The 23,789-nt window shown below is 41.0% G+C and overlaps 1 protein-coding gene across 2 annotated transcripts in view; it reads left to right on the plus strand.

Annotated features, from left to right (window-relative positions):
• CSMD2 (CUB and Sushi multiple domains 2) overlaps window positions 1-23,789 on the plus strand; it is an 822,245-nt gene that overhangs the window by 463,537 nt on the left and 334,919 nt on the right. Inside the window, exons 10-11 of one of the 2 annotated variants that reach the window (XM_034413370.3) lie at window positions 6,103-6,224; window positions 16,787-16,890. The exons of the other annotated variant lie outside the window; for it this stretch is intronic. Coding sequence (XP_034269261.2) covers window positions 6,103-6,224; window positions 16,787-16,890 — 226 coding nt within the window. The remainder of the gene's footprint in view (window positions 1-6,102; window positions 6,225-16,786; window positions 16,891-23,789) is intronic. 2 annotated transcript variants of the gene reach the window in all.

Below are 23,789 nucleotides of genomic sequence, written 5' to 3' on the forward strand. Positions count from 1 at the left end.
TTGCATGTCTTCTACTTCCATAGTGTATTCAAGTAATAGATGAAATCTTTTTCAATACTAGCAACAAAACATGTCAGAGAGCTGTCCACTGGGAATGTACAAATGGACTTCAATCCATACACTCTAATGCATTTATATGCACTTTCATGAAAATAACAGAATTTACCTTCTGGGCCTGCTCTGCAGAAATGATTTTTTAAGCTACTAATTAAACATTGGAGAGAGTCTGTTCGATGTGATCTATGATGCCTCTACATGCCAGGACCAATTCTGAGTTTATAAGGACCTCACTTGGACATTTACCGTATTTTTTGGAGTATAAGACTTACCTTTTTTTCCCAAAAAAGAGGATAAAAATCTGGGTGCGTCTTATACTCTGAATGTAGTCCCGCCCAGCTTCTCAAACGGAGGTTTCAGAGGCTGAAAAAAGCATCAGAAATGAAGCTTCAGAAAAGAAGCCCCCAAACAGAGCTTCAGAAAAGAGGCTCCCAAACAGAGTTTCAGACGCTTCTTTTCTGAAGCTGTTCTGGAGGCTTTCAGAGGCAGAAAAAAAAGCAAAAAAAAAAAGCAAGACACAGAGCTCACAACCAAGGAACCTGTTGCTAAAATTCACCTCTGGGGGTGATTGGGGGTATTCTAGGAAGCCGATCCACCCACCAATCAGCTTTTTTCTTATTTTCCTCCCCAAAAACTAAGGTGTGTCTTATACTCCAGTGTGTCTTATATTCCGAAAAATATGGTATATATGAGAAAGTCAGATCCAGTCACCATGCATCATTGGAAGTAAATGCATTGCTATTTAGGGAGTGCCCCATAAGTATGCTCTTGATTCTCTCTTATGCAGTCCATAAACCCATGTTTAAGTTTTTCAGAAAACATTATGCAATCCTTTTACTGGCAGAAGATGAATCTGACAACTCTTAATCTCCATAGCTATTGTTTTAGGATGACAGTGAATATGGGGACAGGTAGTCTCACATCAGTTGTCCAACATGGATCTTTGATGTTTTATTATGTATATTTCCTGGATTTTATTTCCACATATTCAGTCCTTGCTTTTTGTCAGTTTTCTCCAGTTGAAAGTTCTCCACATAGAGTGAATCATATAATTGGAAGGGACATTTAGGCTGTTGAATGCAGCTCTCTCTCCAGGGCAGAAAGCCAAATTAAGGAACTATGAGAATTGGTAGCCCATATATTCATCATTCCTCAAGAAGTACAACCCCAGTCATTTGGAAGATGATGGGATTTGTAGTGTGTTATATCTTCTGTCCAGCCCAAAACCATGAAAGACATGTGGTGAAACTTCCAAGCTAAGTTCGTTGTTGTTTACCATCTAAAGGCAAACTCATGCCAGATTGAAGATTCCACTGTGCTCATCCAACATATACTCTGCGAACTATTAAGAAGGGGCTGTCTTCACTCTTTTTCTCTCGCAAATGAACTAGGCTACGTTATCTCTTACTTCTCTGGAATGCACCCGGTCTCTCCTAGCTATCCACTCCTTGCTGCATTCCATCACAGAAGGGACCTTCCCTAATCCTCTAGAACAGGGGTCTCCAACTTTAAACACTCAAAGAGCCACAAAGGTCCTAACCGGAAGCCCCCTGTTCAATTCTGGAGCCAACCAGCAGTTTCCCCCATCATAGTATCTCCTCCTAGCGCGGCATCCTTTTTCCTCTGCCGACTGGAAGTCCAGTTCCCCCACCATAGAGTCTCCTCCTAGTGTGGTGTCCTTTTTCCTCTACCTATCCTAACTGAAAGCCCTATCAATTCTGGAGCCAACTGGTGACAGGGAGCTACAGCAGAGGGATGAAAGAGCCACATGCGGCTCCAGAGCCGCGGGTTGCTGACCCCTGCTCTAGAAAGTAAGGACAGGGGAGAGGGAAAGTGTTTTCAGACTTATTATTATTTATTATTATTTTTGTATACCGCCCTACTCCCGAAGGACTCAGGGTGGTGAACAGCCAAATAAAATACATATAATACAAATGTTAAAAAACTATTAAAATACAATTAAATAATTGGCCCAGAGAACGAAATTTAAAACACCCCAAATTCATAAGACAAATTTAAAATTTAGAAATTTTAAATTTTTTTAAAAAAAGTTTAAAAGAGAGGTTAGGCTAGGCCGGCCTGCTGGAAAAGAAATGTTTTGATGGCACGGCGGAAAGCGCGCAGGTCCGGGATCCTCCGTATCTCCGGGGGGAGCTTGTTCCAGATGGCGGGTGCCCCCACTGAGAAGGGTCTCCTCCTGGGGGCCGCCAGTTGACATTTTTGGCTGACAGCACCCTGAGGAGCCCTTCTCTAGGGGAGCGTGCTAGTTGGTGAGAGGCTACTGGTGGCAGAAGGCGGTCTTGTAGATACCCTGGTCCTAAGCCATGGAGCGCTCTAAAGGTGGTAACCAAAACCTTGAAGCGCACCCGGAAGACCACCGGGAGCCAGTGCAAGATTGTTATCCCCCTTTTGAGATAAACCAGACAGAAAAACAAAACCAATAAAAGTATTAATACTACTTTTATTTTAAGGCTGCACTAACAAGAATTTATTTATTTGTTTGTTTAATTATTTCATTGTTTAATTCATTAAATTCATAGGGCAGTTTACCCAAAAGATTATATTGTGCAAATCTGAAAGCATTTCTTTCCCTAGAAAACTAGGGAAGGTCTCTTCTGAAGTGCTTCCCATGCTCCTTTGTTCTGTGAACTGTGATGTCTCTTGTTTGACCATTGTCTGGTCTGGGATTCTTCCTCCTGTGAGAAGGTTGTTCTCGCAGCTCATCACACTTAATAGGGAAAACTACTCCATATAGTTCTGGCTAGCTAATCTTTTGATCTGACAGAATACAAAACAGTTTTCTGTTCCTATTCAGCCTGTTTTCTTCTAAAATCTCTTTTTTTCTATTTTAGTCAAATTGTCTTAGACAAAGTCTGCCATCTCTACAGTCTAGGCCTCTCATAAAATATTTATTATGTTAACATTTGATTAGGTCCATGATGGCCAACCTAGGGCAAACGTGACACAGGTGGCACACAGAGCCCTCTCTGCGGGCACGCCAGCCATCGCCCCAGCCCAGCTCTACCGCGTATGTGCACGCACCTCCCGTGGCCAGCTGGTTTTCGGGTCTCTGCTGCACATGCTGGGGTCAGGACATATGAGTGGGGGGCACTCGCATTGCATTTTGGGGATTGGGGTCTATTTGGAGCCTAGAAGGCCTCCTGCACCAACCTGGAAGCCAAAACAGGGGTTGGGGGCACCGCATGAAGCCCCCCTGTGCCCCATTTTGGACCTGGAAGGTCTGCACCAACCTGGAAGCCAAAATAGGGCGTGGGGGCACTGCATGAAGACCTCTTGCACCCTGTTTTTAGCCTGGAAAGCCTCTTGCACCAACCTGGAAGCCAAAATGGGGCGTGGAGCAGCAGGACTCATGGGCGGGGCCATGCACGAATGTGTGGGGAACACACATGCATGCGCGGGATAGGGCACATGCACGGGGTGCTCGCATTGCATTTTGGATGTTTGGGCACACACATATGCATTTGCGTGCATGCGCACATGCACTTTGGGCACTTGGCACCAAAAAGGTCACTGGATTAGGTCTTCAAAAAAAAAAAAAGTTGCAGCCATTTTGTACAATGTAGGGGCATTCTAAAACAGTTGAACACTTAAACTTGTTTTGTAACCAGACCTAAACCTCTGCATTCAAGGCTTCTTGTTAAGCAGATTTCACTTTATTTTGCAAGAAGAAGAAATAGTGTCAAATTTCTACCCCAAGGTATAAAGATAAAAGATCAATAACATGCTACCCCAAACAGACGATTGATAGGATCTTAAGGTTCAGGGCATTCTGCAGGTTAGTCTCACAGCAAGACATCTGACTTCATGTGAGAAGCTTATTCTGAGGTCTTGTGAGCTGAATCACTACTGGTTTGAGTATGGAGAATACTGAGCATCCCTAGGAAAAGTGTTCAGGAAAAAGAGTTCCTTTAAAAGAAAAGTAGAACTTTTCTTTTTGGGAAATAATTTAACAAAAAAGAAAGATGGAAAATAATCCCCTGAAAGTAAAATATTGATATAACATATTCCATAAGAAATCTTTAATATTGCATACTATCCTAAATCTCTGAAGTCTACTCTTGTATCCTTATGCATCTAAGTCTTACCTGGATGAGCACAGCCATGGAATTTTAGGAGAAGAAAGTATTAGATTTCTGCATGTGCCTCTTTTTTGTATGCATGTCCGTATTACCTGCACATAAATTCTTAAATTCACATAATTTTCATTAGGTCGGAAGATCTGTATGCAGATATAGCAAGAATAGGATACTTCAGGCAAGGTGCTTACCTGTAACAGCTTCAGAAGTGCTGTATTTTTCGGAGTATAAGACGAACTGGAGTATAAGACACACCTTAATTTTGGGGGAGGAAAATAGGGGGGAAAAAATTCTGCCTATCAGGTATTCATCTGGCTAGCGTCCTTAGTCTGATCAGCTTCAGCCTATTAGTTTACTGGTTTTGAGTGCGCATGCGTGCTTTTTATCCCCTGATTGGGGATAAAAAACAGCTTCTAAAGACAGCTGATTGCCAGAGAGAGAAGCAATGAGAAAAGCAGGCAAAGCGCAGAAGATCGCTTCACTCGCTAGCACCTTGTTAGGGCTGAAAAAAAGCTTCTAAAGCACAGCTGATCGTCCGAGGGAGCAGCAATGAGAAAAGCAGGCAACAGCTTCTAAAGGACAGTTGATAGTCAGAGAGAGAAGCAATGAGAAAAGCAGGTGAAGCTTCACTCACTAGCACCTCGTTAGGGCTGAAAAAAAGCTACATTCAGAGTATTAGACTCATCCAAATTTTCAGCCTCTTTTAGGGGGGAAGAAGTGTGTCTTATACTCCGAAAAATATAGTATGTTCCTCTCCTAGATACTTTTGCCTTATCTTAGGAAGCGTGTAGGAGCTCCAGTTTGTAAACAGGCCTCCTCAGAGTCATTGTTTCTTTCAAGAAACAGTGACATCTCAGCTCTAACTAATGCAACCAAAGTAGCTTTTGAGTTATTCTGTTAATGTGCCTTATATCTGACCTAAGTAGAAAAATTTAATGAATTGTCTTTTTTTTCTAAGATGTTATCCTGGCAATGACCTCATAGAGAATTGTTAGAAAATAGCCTTACAATTCAGACCCAAGACATGATGTTGATTTTTTGATTCAATTTGTAAAGCACTTGTAGTGCTTTGACTATTTACTTTTTAATGCCCAACTGTTAAAATGTAATCCTCTATGCATTACTCAGGTATCTGTCCAGCGAGGCTTACTCTTAGGAACATAGATATAGGATTGAATTAGTATTACCAGCGAGAAGCAAAATAAAAGCATCCACACCTCTATAAATTACTTTCCCCCATTTATAGAAATGGCTTTCTTTAAATAAATTTCATTTTGAAATTTTTTTTTTTTGGGGGGGGGACATTCCTTGGATTGATCAGAGCTTACCCAACTATTTCTAGTTTTGTGGCTATTCTCTTCACAGTTTTAAAAAAAACTACAAGATTTTGAAGAGAAAGTATTTGGTTTGGGGAGGGCATGGAGATTAGAATCCTTGAGAGCTCCATCAATGTGATTTTTTTCTGAATAGTTTTTATCCCAGAGCTCTAATTGCACTCAACAATGAACTAAAGGGCCACCATCCATGAGCTGTTGGACAGCATTACTTGGTCTGTTGTGTGGATGTTTGGGTGGTTTAGGGGCGGGTGGGAGTGTGTTTGGAGATTGTTATGTGTGTTGGACCTGGTCTTTGGGTGTTAAGTGAATTTTGTTGTATGGGTATACTGTGTATACACGTACAATGACAATAAAGTTATTATATTATTATATAATAGATGCATTTGGTTCATAATCATACATTTTGTGCAAAACCTCTTTCTCTTGCATATCAAGAGAAACCTTTCTACCATCCTATGACTTGATTGATAGAAATGGTAAAACAAAGAAATATACCTCCTTCCACACTGCTTTCATTTTCTAGGCTCTTAAGAGAAGGAACGTTGCAAACAAAAGTTCCATCTACAAATAGATTTCCTGTTTCTTCTTCTTCTTTTTTCCCAACTCCACAGCTAGAATGTGTGATACGTACCTCCGAGGGCCCAGTGGTATTATCACATCTCCTAATTATCCTGTCCAGTATGATAACAACGCATACTGTGTGTGGGTGATCACAGCAGTCAATCCAGCCAAGGTAAGACTTCTGGATGCATTATTGGGCAACTAAATGTTGGATCTTGTCTGAAAAGGAAATTAGTCTTTGGGGACAGAGGATCATTTTCCAAAACAATTGGTCTTTGCAGGCTCTTCTGTTAAGAAAGGTTTTCAATGTTACACAAGACAACGTAATCCAATGTTTCTTAAGCTTGAAAACTTTAAGATGTGTGGACTTCAATTCCCAGAATTTTCAAGCCTGGATGCATTATTGGGCAACTAAATGTTGGATCTTGTCTGAAAAGGAAATTAGTCTTTGGGGACAGAGGATCATTTTCCAAAACAATTGGTCTTTGCAGGCTCTTCTGTTAAGAAAGGTTTTCAATGTTACACAAGACAACGTAATCCAATGTTTCTTAAGCTTGAAAACTTTAAGATGTGTGGACTTCAATTCCCAGAATTTTCAAGCCTGGATGCATTATTGGGCAACTAAATGTTGGATCTTGTCTGAAAAGGAAATTAGTCTTTGGGGACAGAGGATCATTTTCCAAAACAATCGGTCTTTGCAGGCTCTTCTGTTAAGAAGGGTTTTCAATGTTACACAAGACAATGTAAACCAATGTTTCTTAAGCTTGAAAACTTTAAAATGTGTGGACTTCAATTCCCAGAATTTTCCAGCCTGTGAGGTGTGGTGCTCAGTGGTGAAATCCATTTTTTTTACTACCGGTTCTGTGGGCGTGGCTTGGTGGGTGTGGTGTGGCTTGTTGGGCGTAGCAGGGGAAGGATACTGCAAAATCTCCATTGCCATCCCACTCTAGGGCCAGCCAGAGGTGATATTTGCCAGTTCTCTGAACTATTCAAAATTTCCGCTATCGGTTCTCCGAACTGCTCAAAATTTCTGCTACTGGTTCTCCAGAACCTGTTGGATTTCAGCCCTGATGGTCCCTATGGAGGGGGAGGCATTGTGAAGGAGCAGGGGTTTTTTGCAAGGAGGGAACACATGCCAAGGAGGGGAGCTGAGACAAGAAGCAACACAATTCAGAGCTGGATAGGACACAGTGGAAGAGGGTTAAGATAGCTAGAATCACCTAGATTATATTTGTTGAGTGTGAGTAGTAAGGATTTAGTCTGGCAAGATTCTGTCTGTTGTGTGTAAGCAAATAAAGAACTGAACTCTGACTTGATTGTTTTGCATCATTCTTGGACTAAGCCTGGGGAATTGTAGGAGTTCTTAAAGTGGCCAAAGTTGAGAAACACTGATACAGACCAACAAGTCAACCCCTAGTTGGGATTTGAGAGATAGAATGAGGATTGTAGCAAAGAAAGTAAGTGTAACTGTATATCAAACTATATTTGATTACTGATTCAGTCTAGCAGCATTTAAGCAACATTTTATTGGCGGACAGATATGTAACAGTCTGTTTACTCAGATTTTTAAAAAATGATTTTGAGCAGTTCAAGCAATAATCTAATCTTCTTCTTTTCCTGTTTCAATTCATTCTGCTATTTCTAATTGAAAGGCCCTTGCATTATCTGTCAGGTATCTGGGGATATTAATTTACAAATAAAATGGTTTTTACACTTGTTCATGCTTTAAAATCTTTACATTCATTGATTGTATCAATTTATTTATTTATTTTGCTGCTGATATAATTTGGTCTGAACATAATTTTATCAGGGAGATAGCAAAGAGTTGCATCACAACTGCTTATTTGTTTAGAATACTTTAGCCCATGGCCTTATCCTTCCATCTTCAAGTTTTCACACTCAATTGTGGTGGTTTTCAAAAATAATCTGAAGTAAGACCACGGATGTCCATATAATAAGGGGGAAAAAGCCAACACGGTAGTCACAGGGGTAAAATCCAGCAGGTTCTGACAGGTTCTGGAGAACCTATGGCGGAAATTTTGAGCAGTTCAGAGAACCGGTAGCGGTAATTTTGAGTAGTTCGGAGAACTGGCAAATACCACCTCTGGCTGGCCCCAGAGTGGGGTGGGAATGGGGATTTTGCAATATCCTTCCCCCAGGAGTGGGGTGGGAATGGAGATTTTGCAATATCCTTCCCCTGCCATGCCCACCAAGCCATGCCCACCAAGCAACACCACGCCCACCAAGCATGCCCACAGAACCAGTAGTAAAAAAAAATTGGATTTCACCATTGGGTAGTCATGATAGTGTAATCAAAGCTCTGCCTGTGATTTATATATGTTGCATCTCCGGCTGAGCTTGTGCCACTCCCGTCAGCTTCATCACGAGGTGAGAGAGAGGGTGGTAAATCTCAGCAGACTCTGCTACCTCCCCAGTGTCTTCCCCACAACAACAACAACAACAACAACAACAACAACAACAACAAAATGGGCTTAAAGTGCTGGCTTTGCTTACTCCATAATAATAAATATATGATCCCTAACCATAAGAAAGGGAAGAGGGGTAGAAAAGAAAGGGAACAAAAAGGAAAGCACATTACTGGGGATTCTGGAATTCAGTGCTTTTCTGTTAGGCTCCAAAACCAAGAAAGAAATCTTCCGAGGTGATTTCTTTATTATTCCACACCTATAGACAGAATCTTGCCAGCCTTAGCACTCCATATCTACCACATACTCTGTGAACTATTAGGGTGGGGCTGTCTTCACCCCCTTTCTCTCACACAACTGAGTGCTTCTTATTCCATGGGAATGTGCCAGTGTTGAAATCCATTTTTTTTTACTACTGGTTCTGTGGGCGTGGCTTGGTGGGCATGGTGTGGCTTGGTGGGCGTGGCAGGAGAAGGATACTGCAAAATATCCATTCCCTCCCCACTCCTGGGGGAAGGATACTGCAAAATCCCCATTCCCTCCCCACTCCAGGGGAAGGATATTGCAAAATCCCCATTCCCTCCCCACTCCAGGGGAAGGATACTACAAAATCCCCATTCCCTCCCCACTCCTGGAGGAAGGATATTGCAAAATCCCCATTCCCTCCCCACTCCAGGGGAAGGATACTGCAAAATCCCCATTCCCTCCCCACTGCTGGGGGAAGGATATTGCAAAATCCCCATTCTCTCCCCATTCCAGGAGAAGGATACTGCAAAATTCCCATTCCCACCCCACTCCTGGAGGAAGGATATTGCAAAATCCCCATTCCCTCCCCACTCCTGGGGGAAGGATATTGCAAAATCCCCATTCCCTCCCCACTCCAGGGGAAGGATACTGCAAAATCCCCATTCCCTCCCCACCCCTAGGGGAAGGATATTGCAAAATCCCCATTCTCTCCCCACTCCAGGGGAAGGATACTGCAAAATCCCCATTCCCACCCCTCTCCTGGAGGAAGGATATTGCAAAATCCACATTTCCTCCCCACTCCTGGGGGAAGGATATTGCAAAATCTCCATTCCCATCCCACTCTGGGGCCAGCCAGAGGTGGTATTTGCCAGTTCTCCAAACTGCTCAACATTTCTGTACCGGTTCTCCAGAACCTGTCAGAACCTGCTGGATTTCACCGCTGGAATGCACCCTCCCCTTCTTGGGGAGCTTATTAGTCCCCATCACGTTTTACCTGCCCTCCAAATGCAGAAACTTTTTCTCCTCTTCTCCTCACAAAGTGAAGGTCTCCCCCTGGAAGGGGCAGTTGGGCAACCCACAGGGATAAAACATTTCCCTCCATCCATTTCTGACGCATGACAACTTGGTTATGTGGAGGGAAAATGTTCCTTCACAAAGGCAGAGGAAGAGAAGAAGCAAATATAGGAGTTGCTTTTTTTGCTAATCCAACTACACCAGCTGTTGCCCTAGCAAAATTGTTCTTGGCGTGTTTCATGTTTTCTACTTCCACGCCCTTCACTTTCTTAATGCTTGTTTCTGGAAATTAGATGATTGGTCCAAATCTGCCTTGATGTTTTTTTAAAAAGGTCAAAAACACCCTCTTGGCAGCATCCTGCTTGTTGCTATTAGTGCAAAGAGCTGTTTCAAGTCTGACGTCGGTAGCATTTCCCAGCATTTAAATGGCTTGGGATGTTCCTCAAAGTCCTGTGGGGTTTTTTTTTCTTTTTCTTTCAGCCAGACAAGGCAGAGGAGAGATAGAGAAAATAGGGGGGAGGAGAAAAACAAATCAATTCCTTTGAACATTTTATTGGTGTCCCCAGATTCTGCTGGGGTTGCAGAAATGTGTAGCTGAAAACCAAGGCTGAATAAAGAATACAAATCATGTGCTGAATTCACTTCTATTAGAATAACTTAGTATCCTGATTTTTTTTTTCCCCAGGGGTGGCTGTTTCTATCAGACAACAATGTAGCAGGCTAAAAATATCCATTTCCAAATAGCAAACACAACAGATGCACTTGTCGCAAATTCAGTAGAAAACTATTCTTGCCCTTTAGCTGAATCTTGGTTTGCTTTAGCGTAGTTTAGTGAATAGACTGATAGATTGGATTCACAGATCACACTTAGCCATAAACCATATCTTACAAGCACCAGTGGCTAAATTTACTTAAATTACAAGCAGAAGGCTCTTGATGTCATCCTCAACTTATCCATTGAAAGGCACCTCAAAACTGACACTAACCCAGGGGTCTGCATCCTTAAACACTCAAAGAGCCATTTGGATGCATTTTGCACAGAAAAGAAAACACCGGGAGCCAAAAAACCCTTCCCGTGCCTGACTATTTCTTGAGCGGCCACAAAACTAGGATATGTAGTTGAATTAAATGTTCTGTTTTCTTCTGAGTTTTTTCTTTTCTTGGATTTATCCGTGGTTGGCCTACCGGGGGGTTTGAAAAGCTCAATAAATCATAGGCTGGCGGGTGTCGGACATTGACAGTTGTGATGCATATTTTGAGTGACAGGGAGCCGCAGCAGAGGAGTCAAAGAGCCACATGCGGCTCCAGAGCCGCAAGTTGCTGACCCCTGCACTAACCGATGCTTTTCTCCACTTCAGGTCTCCCCATACAAGTAACTTTAAGATGGGTGGACTTCAGTTCCCAGAATGCTGGCTGGGAATTAGAGAAACACTCAACTAAACAATGACTTTTCAGGCTGAATGACCACATTCTAGCTTTCTAACATTTCACCAGGCTGGCATCTTCAGAAGCAGCATGGCCTTCTCTGTGGTGTATCTCTGAAAAGCTCATACCCATCGGCAGATCAAAAGAAAACTAGACCATGACCACTCAGCCTGAAAGCTCATGACCACTTTGTTGAATGCCAACTATGAAAGCCTACACTATTATAGTGAATTAAATAGGTCACTGATCTGATTCCATGTAGCACATTTCATAAGTGTTAAGACATTCCATAAGTGCTGGCAGACATGCGAGTTCAACTCTAAAACGGACTTTCTTCAACTTGATATTTTTGAGATGTGTGGGACTTGTAGATCCCATCGTTCCCATGTTAGAGCTTCCAGATGTGAGTTCAGAAATCCAGAAAACCACTAAATGACAGCAAACAGGAAATATTTTGCTAGTGGTCCAGTGGTCATCCAGTATTTTACAGCCCAGATTCAGTAATTAGTTTGCAGAACCTATGGGAGAGTAATCTCTACGAAGTGCAATCATATGAATGAAAGCTGATTGTCAATAACTAGACAATCAGCTGTCAGCAAACTGAATATTCAAATGCATATTATATATCACAGTGTAGAAAGCTGGTCTAACGTACTGGTGAAGGCTGCAGGTTAGAAATTGGGAGATACTCTCATCTTAGGCACATAGAAAGTCACAATCTCTCAGCCCTAGGGAGCAGGAAAACCACTTCTGAAATCTTGCAAAAAAAGGGGGGGGCAGGGATTTGTTCAGGCAGTCACAGGAATCAACTTAGTGAATTGAATGTACACCAATTTTTTTTTTAAATGTAAAAGTTTCCCTGTCCAATCATGTCCAACTCTACAGTGTGGTGCTCATTTTCATTTTCTGTTGTCATCTGGCCAGCATCACATACACACGGAACCAGAGGTGGGTTTCAGCAGGTTCTGACCAGTTCTGGAGAACCAATAGCGGAAATTTTGAGTAGTTTGGAGAACCGTTAGTAAAAATTCTGACTGGCCCCGCCCCCATCTATTCTCTACCTCCTGAGTCCCACCCAGCTAATCGGGAGGAAATGGGGATTTTGCAGTAACCTTCCCCTGGAGTGGGGTGGGAATGGAGATTGTGCAGCATCTTTCCCCTGGAGTGGGGAGAGAATGGAGATTTTACAGTATCCTTCTCCTGGAGTGGGATGGGAATGGAGATTTTACAGTATCCTTCCCCTGCCATGCCCACCAAGCCTCACCCACCAAGCCATGCCACACCCACGGAAACGGTAGTAAAATTTTTTGAAACTCATCATTGCACGGAATGCTGTTACCTTCCCAAGTGGTGCGTATTTATTTACTCACATTTGCATGCTTTTGAACTGCTACCAGTTGGTGGGCAGGAGCTAGGAGAGGAACAGCATAGTGCTTGGGTCTTGATCCCAGACTATCAGCTTTCCAGTCGACAAGCTCAGCATCTTTAACCACTGAGCCGTTGCACCCCTTCCAAAAATAAATAAATAAATGAAAAATAGTATTACAATATTCAAATTAATGTTTAAAAGCCTGCCACAGATTAATAGGTTGTTCCATTTAAAACCTTATGGCCAATTTCTTATTTCTGTGTAATAAGGCTCCATGGCTTTTAAAAACAAGCGTTTCGTCATCCATTTGGCCAGGAGGTTTCCTGTAATATAAAGTCATTAAATAATTTTTCAACCTTTAACTAAAAGTAAAAACAAAACTAGGGCAAAGAAGACAGCAGAGGAGGGAGGAAAGAGGGTGGGAGAAATACATAAATAATTCTTAGACTCCCAAACCTTGTTATGTTCTGTGGTATTAAAATCTAAGCAGCTATTTAATTAGGGTCAAACTTGTTAAAATGCAATTTACATGAATGGGTGCTTTAATTAATGAAGCATGTCATTTGACAACCCTTTGTTCTTTGTATTAATTGCATTATTTCATCATTATGTGGATTTTAATATTTTTCGCCCAGGCTGATGATACTTGGCAAAGGTGAATCCTTCAGATTAGAGACATTTTTTTGGGAGGAAACAAATAATGAAAATATTGTGACAAAGATTTATTTCAGCTATTGATCACAGTGTCAGTTTATCTGAGCACTGAATGTTGATGTGGCTATCGGCAGTATCTTTATTTTCAGCTTCAACGTAAAATAGTGATCACTGATCATTCTTACTGGCACAAATGCACAGACTGGATATCAAGCAGGCTTACAAGGAAAGTAGTTATCAGGTGTGCATAGATGTGCTGAAAATACCAGCTACAGTTGCTTGCTAAGTGTCAGAAAATCTGTTATTTATACCATAGTCACTAAAAGATGAAATCCAAGATGAAAACCAAACAAATGTGGTAACTTATTAGGATTTAGAGCTTAAATTGGCTTTGTTTGATAAAAAGATGGTATCAACTGTGCCTGAAAACAAATGGTAAAATAGGAGAAGGAAAACTATCTCCTGTGACTCAGTCTATAGTTTGCTAGATGTTAGGTGAAATTCTTAATTTTGCCTCAGTGTTGTTTTAGAATAGAATTTTTATTGGCCAAGTGTGATTGGACACACAAGGAATTTGTCTTGATGCATATGCCCTAGTGTACATAAAATAAAAGATATGTTCATCAAAAATCATAAGGTACAACACTTAATGATACATAGGTTACAAATAAGCAATCAGGAAACAATATCAATATAAATTGTAAGGATACCAGCAACAAGGTTACAGTCATGCAGTCATAAGTGAGAGGAGGTGGGTGATGGGAACAAGGAGAAGATTAATAGTAGTGCAGACTTAGTAAATAGTTTGACAGTGTTGAGGGAATTATTTGTTTAGCAGAGTGATGGCATTCAGGGAAAAACTGTTCTTGTGTCTAGTTGTTCTGGTGTGCAGTGCTCTATAGCGTTGTTTTGAGGGTAGGAGTTTATGTCCAGGATGTGAGGGATCTGTAGATATTTTCACAGCCCTCTTTTTGACACGTGCAGTATACAGGTCCTCAATGGAAGGCAGGTTGGTAGCCATTGTTTTTTCTGCAGTTCTAATCATCCTCTGAAGTCTGTGTCTGTCTTGTTGGGTTGCAGAACTTGAACAAATGTTTTTAGCATCCCTATTCATCCATCTTCTTCCATCCCTCACTTTAAATTTAATTTCTGCTTCTTTGTCTCCTGTGTAAGCACAGCTTCTGAAAACAATCAGAACCAATTCATTCAGGATTAGGGAAATGTTCATTTATGTTCTGATATTTTGCTTTTCCACAGTCTGCTTTTTGGTCCCCTAGGCCAATAAAGTATTTTCATATACACCAATGAAAGAGTGAAATCAGGGATTGGCTGTCTTTTTTTATCAATATCATTTGTTTTTATTCAAAATAGCAGGGTTTTATTTCATAGCATCTTTAACCATGCCTAGTAATTTAATATGGAAATGTATATGTTTGTAACTTAATTCTAAGGCTGGCTTAAGTTCATCCAGCCCCTTCCCTTTTCAATTATAAAAAAAAAAAAAAAAAAAAGTTCCACTGCCTATTCAATTTCCAATTCAAACATTAGATCAGAACCGTCATGGTTCAACATGACTATGCAGATTAAAAGTGTATCAACAGAATAAACTTATTCAATTGTGGTAGGATGGTTATGAAATCGGCTATGAATATTTGTCATCTCCATTCGTCATCTTCTTCTCTTTCAGCCCATAAGAGAATTCTTCCAGGGTTTCTAAATCAACATTTACTTACTTCCACTTTAGAAAATGTCTCTTTCAATATAAAGATAGAATCAGATCTATTGTTTAGTTAACACATTGATTTGTTAACAAAGTCAACATTTCTTTATGGCACCTTTAAAGAGAACATCACCGTGACACCAAGGTTAATTTGATGTTTCAGGTGCATGCACATTCATAACAATTAACTGAGCGATGAACTACAAAACAGAGGAACAATATGTATATTAAATTATAGCTGGGATTTAATTTAATGCAACTTGCAGCCCAGTTTTAGAAACAGCCTGCAAAAGATCAACTTTGACAAAAGTGATCTGCCCAACGGTCTATAGGTGGAAGGAAGAAAAGGCTGTCAGAAACAGGAGGGTATCAAAAAGAAAGAAATGAAATGTGGAAGTCCGAGAAAATGCATTCAATTCTTACTACTGCTTAGCCACCATTTCAACTTCAACTGCTCATTGACAAACATAAAAATCCAGAAAACCTCATGGAAATGCAGAAGTCAGCTTTGGAAATAAAAACTTGCCAATTCTGGATTATGTCATTTCTACCAGCATCGTAACGATTAAAGAAAAGGCTCTGGTTGCTATTTCAATAGGAAAAAGAGTCCATTACAATCTCAGCATAATAACTGAATCAGAACATGAATGAATAATCATAACTGATCCTAAACCCTTCCTTCCCATCTCCACCCTTATTTAATTTGGAGATCACTATCAAATTATTTAAAGAGAACTCTACTCAGTTATTTCCATGCACAGTATCAAAACCATGGGTCTTAGATCAGACTGGTGTTACATCAAACTCTTGTTCACATGGCAAATGATAGCATCTTCATCCAATCAGAAAGGTCGGTGGTTTGAATCCCTAGTATAGGTCTCCTGTATGAGCAGGAGGTTGGACTAGATGACCTCCAAGCCAAGATCCCTTCCAACTCTGTTACTGTTACTGTGCAGATTCTCTTTTTATAAACTAGATGGGCTGGACAAAGCAAATGATAATTGAATCTATTCTCATCTGAAATCACCTTCATTTACTAGTTTCCAGACATTGGAATCTTTCAGCAAAATCTTGTTGATAGTATGTTTCTCCAATGAAGGACTGATGGAACAAAGCTTCAGTTGCTACTCTATGGGTTTGGTGGGAAATCTTAGTGGATCAGAAATTCTTCATCCTTACTCTAAATAATTGTACATGTTGAGTCAGCTGAAATCTATGAAAACAATGTGATTTAGATTCCGGGTATGGCACAGTAGTGGGTTTCAAAAAATTTTACTATTAGTTCTGTGGGTGTGCCTTGGTGGGCGTGGCAGGGGAAGGATACTGTAAAATCTCCATTCCCACCCCAATCTAGGGGAAGGATACTGTAAAATCTCCATTCTCACTCCAGGGGAAGGTTACTGCAAAATCCCCATTTCCTCCCGATCAGCTGGGACTTGGGAGGCAGAGAATAGATGGGGGCAGGGCCAGTCTGAATTTTTACTACCGGTTCTCCGAACTACTCAAAATTTCTGCTACCAGTTCTCCAGAACTGGTCAGAACCTGCTGAAACTCACCTCTGGTATGGCATCTGTATATTGGGAGGTTCATTTGAGTTGGTTCCTGGTGTGACCTTTCTAAGCACTTACGTAACACATTTTCTCACAAGTTCAATTTTAGAACAGTTTTTTATGCACTGAGTCATACCATCAGATGTAGTTTGCTAAAGGTCTATTACATTATTGTTGTGATTTGGAGAGATATGAACCTGAGAATCTTCCAGTCAGGACTAAAAATCCTGCCACTATAAAAGAATGTTGCCTATTTATGGTGTCTGTTGCACGAACTGATTCTGCCTTAACAATTGAATCAACCAACCTAATACTTTCTGTCTTTGATAGGTAATCAAACTTAATTTTGAAGAATTTGACTTGGAGAGAGGATATGATACATTAACTGTGGGAGATGGAGGCCAGGTTGGAGACCAGAAAAGTGTGCTTTATGTGTAAGTAGAAGTTTATTTCTATCTTTTTGTTTGGGCTTAATTAGTATGCAAACGTGGGATTCCTTTAAGAGTTTTTCACGGTCATTTCTGTTTGCTGAATATGTTTCTGAGATGGCCTCACATTCTGAAGATACAGAGCATTGTTGAAATTTCCATTCTGGTGGAATCAGCCATTTTTCACTTGGCTTTCAGGGATATTATTTACCAGTTCTTTGTTCAAGGATTAACTATCTAGAACAGTATTTCTCAACCTTGACAACATTAAGATGTATGGACTTCAACTCCCAGAATTCCCTAGTCAGCTATGCTTTGCAGACCTATAGACTGCCTCTGATCGGAGATGGGAAACTCATACAATAAACTTTTTAAAAGCTTCTCCCCTGCCCCTCAAAAAAACCCAGAGAATTCCATCTTTGTCTAGTGACCCATTATGGTCCATGGATTTCCAAAAATGTTTAAATTAAATTAAATCCCCAACCTTCTAATGGTTGTTCATTCCTGTCCATTTGTGCCTAAAAGATCATTTTTTTCCACATATGAATATAGTATGTATTTCTACCGAACATAAATAAGCTCTGCAAGTCATTTAATGCATTCAGCTCTACAATAGTTGCATTTGTGAGTATGGTTTGGGGCAAATTCCAATAGATTTTTTAAATAAAGAATTTAGGAATAAAGGAAAATTATGTCCTGACTAGATATTGATCAACTGCAAAATGGATTAATGTCTATCTAAATGTAAACCAAATGAAAGCCAAATGATCAAGATCATTTTACATTCTTACATGTACGTGCAGTACAAAGGTCATTCTTTAGAGTCCTCAGCTGCTAATTCTACAAGTTTGAGATCTGTGGTCTTGGGCTGTTGTTCTAGAATGCTCTTGGAGATGTTGAAGCTCCATTGTAGATCTATTGTAGAACTCATGAATTCTAGTGATCGTAGGTTGAGCATCACTTTTTATTTTCCCATATATTGACTTTGTTAGTTAATGAATTTCAGTCATCTAGTATGGTTTTAAATGGCTGCCAGGTGTCTTACTTTGGTGGGAGGAAACGAGAGCTAGGAAACTGCCACTGGTTGTGCCATAGATTCTGTGCAGCTGAAAGAAAATGTGTTTATTTATTTAAAGATGGAAAATCTACATTTCCTTTCTTTCTCCCTATGGCACCAAAGGCATAACAAATGACTGCTATTAACTTTGACAGCACACATACAAGATAACTCAGATTCCATAATGAAACCATTACTGTAAGTAAATATGACTTCCCCACGAGGAAGGCTGATGACAATAAGCTTCTTCTACTAACTTATTCATATGTTATGATTGTGTGATACACGTGATGAAGGCTTTCCATTTGACATATACGTCAACAGAATTGAGGATGGCAGGATTTTCATCATTGCTGTCAAGATATTTGTGGTCTCCTTGAGTCTTTGTTGACATGTCATTCCTACCCACTAATAGAACAGGCGACCGGCTTGGGCAGAATCCTGCTCCTAGCTCAGCCATATTCTTCTGCAGATCTCCCTCTTTATAGTTCTTCAGGGATGAAGAGCTGTTTGTCTTTATTCACATTCCTCCTTCTGCCTGTATCTACCCTCATATTCAGTTCAGTATTTGGTCCCTACCATCAATTCAGAATTTGCTGGCTGTGAACATTGTAACCATCTGTTAGCTCCCATCTCCCTATAGCAGATATCCCATGTGCGTTACTCAGAATTTTACTTTTTTTGGGGGGGGGGAAACATGTCATGCTTCAGTCTGTTTGCTGAATATGTCTTTAGTACATATTGTCAGGTGTGCCCCCGTTCAAAACTCAAGAAAGGAAAACCCCGACTCCATGTTTGTAGAGAAAGGTACTTTTACTGAGAATGAACTGAATGCAACAAAAGGAAAGCAAGATCTGAGGCAATAGGCGTGAAAATTACATATTGGAAGTATTTCCAAATCCCTCCCCCCAAGGACCCTGGCTGAATGTCCAATCCCTAGCCCCCCAAGGCATCATGTGACGTGCAACTTCAGATGGTCCCATCCCTCTGGTATGCCAGAACGGTTGACCTTGGCGGACTATCAGCAACTCCATTCAGCTGTGCCGAAGACGATGAGAAAATTCCCCCCTTTTGCTCCCTTTCAGGAGACATCTCCACCAGCTCACTTCCTCCTCCCAAACACCTATATATCCCCCCCCCAGTTACTATGGCAGCCAATAGCAAGCACGTACATAGAGGCCGACACATATCTTTTCAGCATGTTGAATGGGGATACTACCCAATTCTGTGTAGTTTGTAGCCAAAAAAAAAAAAAAAAGGCAATTATATTTTTGTTTTCAAGTACTTTTCAGATTAACTGTTGCTTATAAGGTGGAGAGAAATGCCTTGGTATCGTATTTTTATTTGTAACTCAGTTTAACTGCTGTGTACCAGTTTTTGACCCAGTTTTAAAAAGTTATACCAAGATGAAGTTGGCTGTCCCAACTGGCAACCCCTATCCTAGTATATTTGTTCTTTATTTACTGGGCATGTTAAGAACAAAAATTAGTAGATTTTCCCAGCTGTTTTTCTTCCCTCCTAGCAAATGTCACCAGCCATCCTACACTAGGTGGTGTGGTAAACAAACAGGAGTCAATTAGCATCTTTCCAATATATCGATTAACCTGACCTTAAATAAGCAGATAACATTAGAGCTCAGGAACTGTAAATTATCTGTAATAATCTGCAGAGAAAGAAGATGTTGCCTGTAACTCATAGCTGGGATTTAAATTCAGCCATAAAGAAGAGATCCATTGCAATCTAATAGTCTAGAGCTAAGAGGAAATAGCCAATCCATGGGTCATAAGTTAAGAATCCATTTGCAGGGGAATGAATAGAAAAAAAACAAAATAGAATAGAATGAATAGAAAAAACAAAAATAAGGAAACAGAAGTCCATAGTGAAAAGTTGTTTTCAAGAAGGGGCAATCTGGAACACACTAAGAGCGTGCTAAGACAAGACCCAGAATCAGAGGTGGGTTTCAGCAGGTTCTAACCAGTTCTGGAGAACTGGTAGTGGAAATTTTGAGTAGTTTGGAGAATTGGTAGTAAAAATTCTGACTGGCCCCGTCCCCATCTATTCTCTGCCTCCCGAGTCCCAGTTAATTGAGAGGAAATGGGGATTTTGCAGTAACCTTCCCCTGGAGTGGGGTGGGAATGGAGATTTTACAGTATCCTTCCCCTGCCATGCCCACTAAGCCACGTCCACAGAACCGGTATTAAAAAGTTTTGAAACCCACCACTGCCCAGAATTACTGGCTTTACCTAATATGAGGAGCTGTGCTGATGGCTGCTGCTCACTCCTCTTTTGCTGCCAGCCTATAATTTTTGCTGTTTGAATTAGCGGCCATTCCTGTTGTGTTTGACTCTCTCAGGTGGCTGACAGACAATTGCCTCCTGAACTACAGGCTGAGAGTGTACTAGGTTATCAATGTTAGCTTCAGAATTAGAGGAGCCCATCGTATCATCCATCAGTCACTTAACATGGTCTAGGAATTGGGGTAGAGGAAGAGGCAAGGATTGACAAATGGCTAGACTGGTGGGTAGGCATTTGTCAAAACTTGATTCTGAACAACTGTCATTCACAGGCACAGTCTAGAAGTTCACTAGATGTATGCTCAAAAAGAGCTATAGGAGGGTTTGTGCAATTGCAGAATTTACTCTGTTTAGGCACTGTTCAGCTCCAATTGGACTCTGGGTGCTATATAATAAAAGCAGCAGCATAAAAACCAGAATACAATAATTATAAAAGAATAAACAATTGAAGGTAGATGCAATCCGTCATATCCACACATAATCCAGCCGTGCCTCAACTACCCTAAACCTGGCTGTTGGGAGAATAGCCAGGTCTTTAAGGCTTTCCAGCATGCAGTGGGAGTCACACAAATACAAGGGCGAATCTTATTCCATAGGGAAGATGCTGTGACAAAGAGGACATGCTTTGGGGATCCAAGGCCTTGCCCCAAGTTATCTACAAGCACAACCAAGACTAGTAAAGTTAAAGGTTCACCTCACACATACATGCTAGTCGTTCCTGACTCTAGGGGGCGGTGCTCATCTCCATTTCAAAGCCGAAGAGCCAGCGCATGACTCAATGCCAAAGGTGCATGGAACACTGTTCCCTTCCCACCAAAGTTGGCCCCTATTTTTCTACTTTCATTTTTTTACGTGCTTTCGTAAAAAAGTAACGGGAGCTCACCCCGTTATGCAGCACTAGGGATTCGAACTCTGAACTGCCGACCTTTCAATCGACAAGTTCAGCATCTTAGCTGCTAAGCAACCGCACCCCTGTTACAACCAAGACTATCTCCATGCTAAATCCTGGTCTGAAACTTAACTGAAATGGGTCTAGATAATCAATTTCTTCCACTATATCAAAGTGACCACCTGAGCACCTTCCCCAAAAGGGAAAACTGGAGAAAGGGATGTTAAACCTGTACCGAAAAGCAGCCTGAACAACCGGTGTAGAAAAGGCTGCATGAGGAAGCAGTGGAAGCAAAGTTGTTTTTGGGCTCCTCCCATTTCATAAGAGTCACCTGATGGCAACACTGACCAAATAGTTGGTGAATGACTTCACATTGTACCCGTGGCCAAATTGACATTACTTGTTATCTCCTGAAAGGAGGGGGACACAACTCGTAACACCAGAACAACTAAGGACAACTTTAAGGTTCTTTAGATAAAATTCTGTTCAACTAGTTTTCAAAGGAGGAGGAGGGGGGAGGGAGTGGAGCTAGGGGCATCTAGTGACTATAGACCTGGTGTCGGGTGATTCTAGCAGGGTTAGATCCAGTAATTCTACTCTGGCAGAGGTGGGTCCAGCAAACTGCAGGACTCTGCTGGCATCCATGGACCACCTCTCAGTCTCTGAGGTTCAGCCACCCAGTTCCAAGCAGAGGCATGTTTTAAAGATATAAGAACAGAGGGTTGAGTCCCCAGGTCAGAGAGGCTTCCAAGAAGCAGGCCAGCAGAAGAACAGACTCTAAGGATTAACATAATTTAATTGGGTGGAGTCTGAACCTAGCTACCCTGTTTCCCCAAAAATAAGACATCCCCTGATAATAAGCCCAATCGGGCTTTTGAGCACATGCGCTAAGATAAGCCTCCCCCCGAAAATAAGCCCTCCTGAAAATATTTAAACACAGAGCTAGAAATCAGGTTAGATGGCAAGAGGAGCCCCATCTTGCTCCACGTGCCCCAAAATAATAAGACCTCCCTGAAAATTAGATGCTTATTTTGGGGTTCCAAAAAATATAAAACAGGGTCTTATTTTTGGGAAAACATGGTACTTCATTGGTTTCACTCTCTGGAAGAAAACATCGAGAACAACTTTTGAAGCCTCAGTTCTGTTGTGTTGATCTCACTTTGCCATACCCTCCTATGTCTCCTTTGGATTTATTGCTTGATTACAGAATTTCTGATTTTAACTATCTCAAGTCTCCATTTACAATTATTGTCCTAAGGTACGGCTAAAAAGGAATTTTCTTCTTCCAAAAGATTCTTCCAAAAGAGCCTTTCTATTGCTAGACCAGGGCATGCATCCAGCTTGCTATCTAGTTGGCTGGCAGTCAGCAGGGCCAGAGAAGTTATGATGCAAGAAGCGAGATTACAGAATTGCTGGCAGGAGAAAGTGATTGATAGTGTGGGTTCTTGTTAGGTCTAGGTTACTATAAGTAAGGACAGAGTCACAGTTCTCCCTGATCATCTATAACTGAAGAGCTTCAGATTATTAGAGTCCATGTGATACTTTAGCCATTTTTGGGTAAAAGTTTTTTTTTCCAGATCAAACCACTTAGAATACAGAATAACAGAATTGGAAGGGACCTTGGAGGTCTTCTAGTCCAACTCCCTGCTCAAGCAGGAAGCCCTATACCATTTCAGATAAATGGTTGCCAATCTCTTCTTAAAAACTCCAATGTTGGAGCTCCCACAACTTGTGAAGGCAAGTTGTTCCATTGATTAATTGTTCTAACTGTCAGGAAATTTCTCTTTAGTTCTAGGTTGGTTCTCTCCTTGATTAGTTTCCATCCATTGCTTCTTGTCCTGCCCTCAGGTGCTTTGGAGAATAGCTTGACTCCCTCTTTTTTGTGGAAGCCCCTTAGATATCGAAACACTGCTATCATGTCATCCCTAGTCTTTTTTTTAATTAAACTAATTAAACTTCTTTTCATTAAACTAATTAAACTTCTTTTCATTAAATTTACCAAAGATTTGGTTTTCAGTTTCTAGAATCCTTTGCTTTGCATGACTTAAAAATCGCCATCATCATCATCATAGAAGCAAATCTAGTCATAATGTGTACACAACTGTAAATACTGCAAAACTGTACAATTTAAAGAGGTTTCTAGACCAGGCTAAAAATCAAGAGTTGCTATGGACTGAACTGTTTTTGCAGACCCCACAATGTTTCTGCTGCTGCTTCAAGAGACTTCTGAGCAATTATCCTGGACTGGAGGTGACCCCGTTGGGCTCTTGGGTCCCTCTTACTCAGGATAACTGGAGGCTCAAAAACACATCGACCGAGCAATCACTCAAACTACATCAGGCTAACTGCCTGGAAAAACAAGTACATGAGATTGTGCCAAGATTGAATTATGGGAAAACCTAATGCCATTACCAGTTCCCCTCTCAACGTAAAGTAGCTGTGTTCGGTCTTTACTTAAAGATGGATGGACAAATGGATGAATTATGCATAGAGAGATGATTGAGGATGAAGCACTCAGTGCGTCAGGAGGGGGTAAAAATGCTCTTTCAAAGAGACAAGTCAAAAGAGTTCTCGTTAAGATATTCCCATGCCATCAGCTTTTCTCTTCCACCTATGGGAATTTATTCCAAACAAATAAACCGGACAGAGTCTGTGAATGGGTGCA

This window comes from Pantherophis guttatus, chromosome 10, assembly GCF_059756535.1.
Source record: "Pantherophis guttatus breed Tessera chromosome 10, ASM5975653v1, whole genome shotgun sequence".
Taxonomy (NCBI): Eukaryota; Metazoa; Chordata; class Lepidosauria; order Squamata; family Colubridae; genus Pantherophis; species Pantherophis guttatus.